Source organism: Procambarus clarkii, chromosome 91, assembly GCF_040958095.1.
Source record: "Procambarus clarkii isolate CNS0578487 chromosome 91, FALCON_Pclarkii_2.0, whole genome shotgun sequence".
NCBI classification, from domain to species: domain Eukaryota; kingdom Metazoa; phylum Arthropoda; class Malacostraca; order Decapoda; family Cambaridae; genus Procambarus; species Procambarus clarkii.
Genome location: NC_091240.1, coordinates 15,210,009 through 15,219,009, shown reverse-complemented (window position 1 = coordinate 15,219,009; position 9,001 = coordinate 15,210,009). Strand labels below are relative to the sequence as shown.

The 9,001-nt window shown below is 41.9% G+C and overlaps 1 protein-coding gene across 1 annotated transcript; it reads right to left on the bottom strand.

Moving 5' to 3' along the window:
- Positions 1-207: 207 nt before the first annotated feature.
- On the bottom strand, positions 208-6,316 carry LOC138359581 (uncharacterized). The gene is made up of 3 exons (XM_069318930.1): positions 6,201-6,316; positions 1,557-1,791; positions 208-1,014 (listed from the first exon to the last, which is right to left on the bottom strand). The coding sequence occupies exons 1-3, from the start codon at positions 6,314-6,316 to the stop codon at positions 208-210; spliced, it is 1,158 nt and encodes a 385-aa protein (XP_069175031.1).
- Positions 6,317-9,001: the final 2,685 nt, after the last annotated feature.

The window sequence follows — 9,001 nt, the reverse complement described above, 5'->3', positions numbered from 1 at the left end:
TGACAACAAATTCATTCCTAGTTGTCGGGTGCATCCCGTTATAAATCTATAATAATAGTTAGCACCTATTAGGATACCAACGTCTGTGAGGCAATCAGAATTTATTTTGTGATCCACTAGCCTCATGCAGCTACGTCTGAGATATTTTGCAGTGCGAGCTAGTCCTGTGACCTGCAGGTCTGAAGGAAGCTTATCTACTACTACCGCTTATATGGAATTAGTGGAAGATCCAAGTCTTTCTAACACCTTGACTATTTGGTATTCACTAGGTCCACTATTAGTCAAGAACCCAGAGATATTCAATTTCACACGTTTGGGAGGTTTTAATTTCAACTGCTCAACTAATTGTTGTGTGATGAAAGTCTTCTGTGATCCTTGCTCAAAGAGACCTCTAGAATTAACTCTATACTTCCTATTAATTAGTTTAAGCTGAGCTGTAGGCAGAGTAGTATTTTTGCCTGACTCAGTTGCAAGTACATTGATTTCTTGGTGTACATTGCAATAATGTACTGTGGTAGAATTCATAGAATCCTCCCGAGGTGTTATAGATTGTGATGATGTCTTTCTACATAAGGCATAATGATGCATACCTTTGTTGCATCGGCTGCACAACCGTAGATGGACTACACATTTACTTGGGTCATGAGAACCCATGCACTTGGTGCATTTATGTAATTCTTGTAGTCGTTTAATCCTGGTATTAAAGTTAGGATAAACATTACATTTGTAAGTGACATGCTCCTGCTCACAGAACAGACACTTTCTCTCTCTTGCTGAGTTTGTCTTCTTGGCAGACACATCAACTACAGTCTCAGAAGGAGATACCGAATAAATACCTATGTTACCACTCTTCTTTCCAGTGGATGGAGCAGTCCTAGGCTTGAATTTATTAGACTTGTTCAAAGTCGATTTTGGTTTGACTGAATTGTCAATATTAGGTTGCTTAGGCTCAGGTTTAATCTTATCATGAGTTTTCAACCTGTTGACTGTTATTCTTAACCCCTCGAATATTTGCTCGAGAGTGAGAAACTCGGTTTTATAGTGTTAGCAGATTTCTGCTAAAATATTTCGAGGTAATTTCCTCTGTAAAAGTAACTTAATTGACCATTCGGAGGCTGGTACATCAACTTTAGTACCTAAGGCCTTCACTAGAGACTCTACTTCTGGCCTGAAGCTTTGAAGTGAGTCTGGTCGGTTACTTGGTGCATTCAGATCCAGTAACTGATAATACAGGTTAGATATATTCAACTCTTTGTTGCAATAGTTCAATTTTAGTAGTTTTATAGCTTCTTCATAATTTCTCTCAGTGAGAGCTAGGTTATTTATAACCTTTTTAGCCTCCCCTTTGAGAAGACTGTTTAGGTACGAGAATTTACAAACCTTATCAAGAGAAAGTTTTTTTATGTATATGAACTTCAAATGAAGTCCAAAATGTGTCCCAATTTTCTTCATCCGGTCCTGCAAATGTGGGTAAGTCTAAAGTAGATAGACGAACCTCAGGTAATTGTACACTGGATTGAGACAGTATTATTTGCATCAAATTTATGTAGACTTACTGTATTACATAGTACATTAAGCTTATCTTGAGTGCCATCTTCATACTGAGAAGTTTCTGCTAGAGTTTGATCTATTTCATCAGGATCAGTTTCTGCTGCATTCAGTATGTCAAGATAAGACCTGATTGTAGATCTGACTTGATCAAATTTGAGATTAGCTGCTCTCAATGATATTTCTAATTGATGGTAATAATTGGGAGTTGCTTTAGATATAGTTTCAGACTTATTAATCAGTCTGGTTAAATGACCTTTAACCCTCAAACTGCTAGGGGGCCCAAATGGAATTCACACCCACAGGCGCAAAAAAAAAAAAATAAATAAAAAAAATTCTTTCGTCTCATAGAAGTGTTCATTTTTGTTCCCTGATCACGGAAAAAATAACAAAAAAATCGTAGGTGGCATATTTTAGCCGCAATAGGGTAGGGAAGTGTGGCAATAAAGGGGCGTTGGCAGAGCCTTCGCCAGACGAGGTCTACTCCGCCCGAGCTGTCAGACGGCAGTTGCCACAAATATATTATTACCTAATTATTTCAATGTCTCTGATTGATTTTTTCTTAGTTTTTTTGCAGTAATATTATTCCATACAGTGAATTGTGGTATATTGTTAGAGTTTAACCCAACCAAATGTAATATAATGAAGATAGGTGTAGGGAGCAGGAGGCCAAATACAAGGTATCATCTGGGAGAGGAAATTCTTCAGGAGTCAGAGAAAGAAAAAGACTTGGGAGTTGATATGACGCCAGACCTGTCTCCTGCAGCACATATCAAGAGGATAACATCAGCGGCATATGCCAGGCTGGCCAACATACGAACGGCATTCAGAAATTTGTGTAAAGAATCATTCAGAAGTTTGTATACCACATATGTCAGGCCAATTCTGGAGTATGTAGCCTCAGCATGGAGTCCAAGAAATCCGGATTCCACCTGCCAAAGATTATTGGGGAATACAAACCTGGATATGCATATGGAAATGTCAAGACACACAAGCCTGGAAACCCACTTCGGCCAATCATCAGCCAGATACCCACACCCACGTACAGTCTGCTGAAGCGACTCAATGGCTTGCTGACTCCTTACGTCCCATGCGCCTTCAGCCTGAAGTCTCCAAAAGAATTTGTTGACTTACTGCGGGGAACACGGGCCGCGGGGATTAGAGCCTCGTTGGACGTAGAATCACCGTTTACCAACGTACCTGTGGATGAAACAATCGGGATGATAGCGGATAGAGTGTATCGTGATCCGGCCTGTACTCCTCTTGACATACCAGAAAACATTCTAAGGAAACTACTCCAAGCTTGTACTAAAGAGGCACCCTTCTTGAGCCCGGATGGGCACATGTATAAGCAAGTAGATGGGGACGCCATGGGTTCTCCCCTAGGTGTCCTGTTTGCGAACTTCTACATGGGTACCATCGAACAAAAGGTCTTAGTCGACATGAACTTGAAACCGGCCATATGCTGCAGGTATTTTTACACAAGTACCTGATGTCAGACATCTGCAGGAGCTGAAGGAGGCATTTGAGCGGAATTCTGTGTTGCGTTTCACTTACGAGATGGAGAAGGATGGGAAGCTGCCCATTCTAGATGTAACAGTCATGGAAAGGAGCGGAGGTTTCCACACTGCAGTCTACACTAAGGAAACAAGCATAGGAATGTGCCTCAATGCCAACAGTGACTGCCGAGACAGATACAAGAGGAGTGCCGTTAACGCTTATGTCGACCGTGCTCTCAGCCACAGCTCAGGATGGAGGCAAGTCGATGAAGAACTCTGTAGGGTAAGGCAGGTCCTAGTCAACAACGGCTTCTCCAATGGTTTCGTTGAAGACATCATAAGAAGGAAGGTGAAACCCATGCAACCTCTGAAGAGACAACTAACACAACACCTATACCCCCTATTAGACTATTTTACAGGAACTTTATTTCCACAGCTCATAAAACGGAGGAAAGGGTCCTGAAAGATATTGTTAATAGGAACGTTATCTCTACAGACAAAAATCAGAAGATACAATTGACGATTTACTATAAAACCAAAAACACGGCCAACCTACTCATGCATCAATGCCTTCAAATGCCCACTTGGAGACTGTAAGCCTCAAAGAACTCAGTATATAGGCAAGACAACAACATCTCTTTCCAGGTGATTAACGATTCATAAGCAACAGGGCTCCATTAAGGAACATATAATCTCTTCCCACAACCAGACCATCACCAGAGAAGTCTTAACAAACAACAAAGAAATCATCGATAGATACAGCGATAGCAGGCGGCTTGACATCTGCGAGGCACTACACATCAAGAAGTCAACACCAGCAATCAACAGTCAATTAATGCACAACTATATTCTACCCACTTCAAGACTGCGCACCAATATAGAAGCATCAAGAAATATGGGCCAATACAATACAATACAATACAATACAATACAATTTTTATTTAGGTAAGGTACATACATACAATAAATATTTACAAGGATTGTTTGACTTATAGGTAGAGCTAGTACATACAATGCCTAAAGCCACTATTACGCAAAGCGTTTCGGGCATGTTTCGGGCAATAGGCCCTCTGCAGTTACTTCCATTCTTACCTTCAATTTACCGAATGTATACCCATTGTTTCGTGTTCTGTCTTGTGTTGAAAGTTTTATTCACCTCATCCAAAACTGTTGTAACATATCACCTCACCCAAATGCGGGTATATAAGATAAAAGCTGTTTTCATGATAGCATAGTAGAACTCTGTTTAGTGTTTGCAGGTTATAGGTGTGTGTGTGTAAACTAAAGTCTTTGAAAATGCAATAAGTTATTACGAAACGCGTTTAAGTGTCGAGTCAGACGAGAAATAAAAATGAATTTTGGAGAATTGATTTTTCAATTACCATCGACAGTGAAAAGAAACAAGAAATATTGAGAAAATGTTAGAATTATTAATCTTACTTTTTCGGTCTTGGCCTAATTTGCCTAATTCTAAGGCCCGATTTGCCTAATAAGCCAAGTTTTCCTGAATTTCAATATTTTTCTAATTTTTTTCTTGTGAAATTATAAAGCTATTCATTTCATTATGTGTGTGCTAATTTTTTTAAATTTGAGTTAAAACTAACGTACATATATGACCGAACCTAACCAGCCCTACCTAACCTAACCTAACCTAACCTAACCTATCTTAATCTAACCTAAACTAACACAACTAAGTCAATAATGTATGTTCTTAATATAATATATAAATAATAATTAAAATTAACTAATTGGAACCAATTTTTATTGTAAATAAAGAAAATCACTCGGCCTATTAGGCAAATCGGGCCTTGCATAGTAGGCCGAGAAGTGCCTTCTGGCTACTTGGTACGACATATATATATATATATATATATATATATATATATATATATATATATATATATATATATATATATATATATATAAATATATATATATATACATATATATCATATATTGGGTTGTCTTACTACTGCCCGAATAATTAATGTATAATAATAATAAATATTATTATTGAAATATGAATTACAATGCCAATTGAACAATAATTATATGCGTAGTTGACCATTTGTTAATGTTTGCGTTTCATAGTTGTCAGAGGTAAGTAACCTATCACCTCAGGTTGTCTTACTGCTACACAAACTTCCGCTGGAACTTGCGGTGCCATATATAGCGATTTCACTGATACTTACGGTGCGTGAAATGACCATTCAACTTGGGCGAGGTGTGGGACTTCCACTGCAGATCGAACACGGAGCTCGGCCAATCACGTGAAGCAACTCTCTATAACACAGTTCCAGGGCTGTGAATATATATAGATAATGATGACTGAGATGTACCTCAGACGTGTCGCAAACTGGACATCACCTTAGTGACGCCTCACTACAGTGATGTCATTACATCACCAGCAGCTGGAGACGGATGGGTGGTCGTCGCCCCATACAATGACGGGTGACTGTCACTGGAGACCTGTCTCACTGACAGGATGTGGGAAATGTAACTGGGAAATTGCATAATGTGAAAACCTGCAAATTATACGGGATCAACACCTTTGGATGCATTTTGGAAAAAATAACTTGAAACCTTAAAGGGTAAATTTGACTGACATGTTAATCTCGAACAATTAACTGGGAAGTGAGAGTGACATAACTGGAGAACATATTGTTCTCTATGCATAGAGAACATGTCTAACAGGTCCATGATAGGGGAGAGGAGCAGGCGAGACCAGTCCTTGTGAACCTTAACTTTGTGCACTAGACCGCAATATTGCAGACGATGAGTCACAATAATGATGTACAGACCACAACTCAGAAGATGGAGAGACGGCGACGTCTCGGTCCGTCCTGGACCATTATCAAGACATGTTAATGGTCCAGGACGGACCGAAACGTTGTCACTTTTGCAGCTGCTGCGTTGTTGTTTGATAACAATATTATCTGTAAAACATCCACCGGTCACCGGCAAGTGTAACTAGTAGAGAGAAACTGACAAAACCTAACTGGACGACATAATATGGTACACATAACTGGGAAATGTAACTGGCAATGGTTAACTGGTTGAACTTGGGCTTCATTAGGCACCGATTTAAAACTAAGTTGTCCCAGAAAATTTCTGACGAGTGAAGCTGTATGGGGAAGGGACGCACAGCCTCACATAGCCATCACAATCTTGTTGATCTGCCACTTGCTGCCTGAACCTCCCTCGTCCTCAGTTAAAGACTTCCAGTTTTGTTCCGGCAAGGTTACCAATGCCATGAGGTGTGCCAACATAGTGTGGCACACCTGGTGCTGATGGCTGACATGTACTATCCTGGTGTGGCACCTCTGGTGCTGATGGATAACATGTGCTATCCTGGTGTGGCACCTCTGGTGCTGATGGCTGACATGTGTTATCCTGGTGTGGCACCTCTGGTGCTGATGGCTGACATGTGCTATCCTGGTGTGGCACCCCTGGTGCTGATGGCTGACATGTGTTATCCTGGTGTGGCACCTCTGGTGCTGATGGCTGACATGTGCTATCCTGGTGTGGCACCCCTGATGCTGATGGATAACATGTGCTATCCTGATGTGGCACCCCTGGTGCTGATGGATAACATGTGCTATCCTGATGTGGCACCCCTGGTGCTGATGGATAACATGTGCTATCCTGGTGTGGCACCCCTGGTGCTGATGGATAACATGTGCTATCCTGGTGTGGCACCCCTGGTGCTGATGGATAACATGTGCTATCCTGATGTGGCACCCCTGGTGCTGATGGATAACATGTGCTATCCTGATGTGGCACCCCTGGTGCTGATGGCTGACATGTGCTATCCTGATGTGGCACCCCTGGTGCTGATGGATAACATGTGCTATCCTGGTGTGGCACCTCTGGTGCTGATGGCTGACATGTGTTATCCTGGTGTGGCACCTCTGGTGCTGATGGCTGACATGTGCTATCCTGGTGTGGCACCCCTGATGCTGATGGATAACATGTGCTATCCTGATGTGGCACCCCTGGTGCTGATGGATAACATGTGCTATCCTGGTGTGGCACCCCTGGTGCTGATGGATAACATGTGCTATCCTGGTGTGGCACCCCTGGTGCTGATGGATAACATGTGCTATCCTGGTGTGGCACCCCTGGTGCTGATGGATAACATGTGCTATCCTGATGTGGCACCCCTGGTGCTGATGGATAACATGTGCTATCCTGATGTGGCACCCCTGGTGCTGATGGATAACATGTTTGTCAACATCATTGTTTGATCTCTTATTTATTCACTCCTGCCTACGAAGAACTCGTTATGCATAATGTATCCTCCATTCCCAGGACTGTGTATCACCAGAACCATTTATCACGTCCCTCGTCCTCCGCCTGTAAGTTAAACGTGGGTCGAAATTCCCATAGAGTTAATTATTCAGAACCTCTACTTGACTCCCAACGACCTGAAAGTACTAGTATAAAAAGCTATGATTTGTTCAGATCTGAAACCTACATCTATGGACAGCACAAAACGTCCACTAGACTGTGCGACACAGTGGTTGCAAGGATCAGGTTGGGTTACCGTTACCTGTGGCAGGTGGCTGCAGGTGACGGGTCTCCCAATCCTGAGCACTCCAGTTGCAAACTCTGTGAGCAGGAACTACGGCATGATCTCCCGCACTACATCACTGAATGCCCAGTTATTAGACCTTTCAGACCAGCTGGCATGAGGTACCTGGAGCTTTGCAATTACTTTATTTACTCTCGTATTCTTGAAGATATCCTCACAGTATACCCAAAATTTGTCAGTGCCGGCTACTAAACACATGGCTCTGTATGACTAACCATCCTGTGTGATGGGGATTTTTTAGCATCACCTAGTTAGCTTCTTTTTGACACACTGTACTCCACTTCATATAGTCTAGGGTAGCTGCACTAATGCAGATGTACCTAATATGTTAAAAAAAAAAAAAAAAAAAATTAACGCCAAAACATATGGAATAGTTTTCTTAGGTTCATTATAAGCGTTAAGTGACCAGTGTATCGTTGGAGTGTATCGTGGGTAGCATTAGTATGCCTGGCCAGCTTTGTCATATCACGAGTAAAGGTCATTATCTCCAGGGTGATATTCATACTCATCACCTTTTATAGTGATGTTATGTCCAGCTTCACCATCATTATCATTATTACCTTCATCGCCTTCATTGTCATCGTCGCCGTCATCATCAACATTGTCGGGCCCTTAAATACCACCAGTTTCACCATCGTCGTTCTTCCTTTGTAAAGCCATCACCATCACGCATGACCATTACCACCACCATCTATCATCACCACCACTATTATCATCACTGCAACCATCATCTCAACCACTATCAATACCACCACCATCATCCTCACAATAACTATCATCGTCATCACCACTATCAACACCCTGCACTACCATCTTCACAAGTACTGTCATCATCACCGCCACCATCATCATTACCACCACAATCATCACAACCACTATCATCATCACCAACACCATCATTACTACCACTATTATCACCACCACCATCATCACCACAACTATCATCACAACCACTATCATCACCACAATCATCATCATCATCACCACTATCATCATCACCACCACCATCATCACCACCACCATCAACACCACCACTATCATCACCATCACCATCATCACCATCATCATCACCACTATCATCATCACCACCATCATCATCACCACCACCATCATCACCACCACCATCATCACCACCACTATCATCACCATCACCATCATCATCATCACCACCACCATCATCACCACCACCATTATCACAACCACTATCATCACAACCACTATCATCACCACCATAATCATCATCACCTCCACCATCATCACCACCACCATCATCACAACCACTATCATCACCACCATAATCATCATCACCACCACCATCATCACCACCACCATCATCACAACCACTATCATCACCACCATA

Bases quoted from the DNA above. Each gene is read 5' to 3' on its own strand.
- LOC138359581 (XM_069318930.1), bottom strand. From the start codon at position 6,316: ATGTTGGCACACCTCATGGCATTGGTAACCTTGCCGGAACAAAACTGG. The intron at 1,792-6,200 runs GTGAGGCTGTGC...TCATTTAACCAG, and splicing joins AACAAGATTGTGATGGCTAT to ACTGATTAATAAGTCTGAAA. The intron at 1,015-1,556 runs GTAAGTCTACAT...CTCACTCTCGAG, and splicing joins TTAATGTACTATGTAATACA to CAAATATTCGAGGGGTTAAG.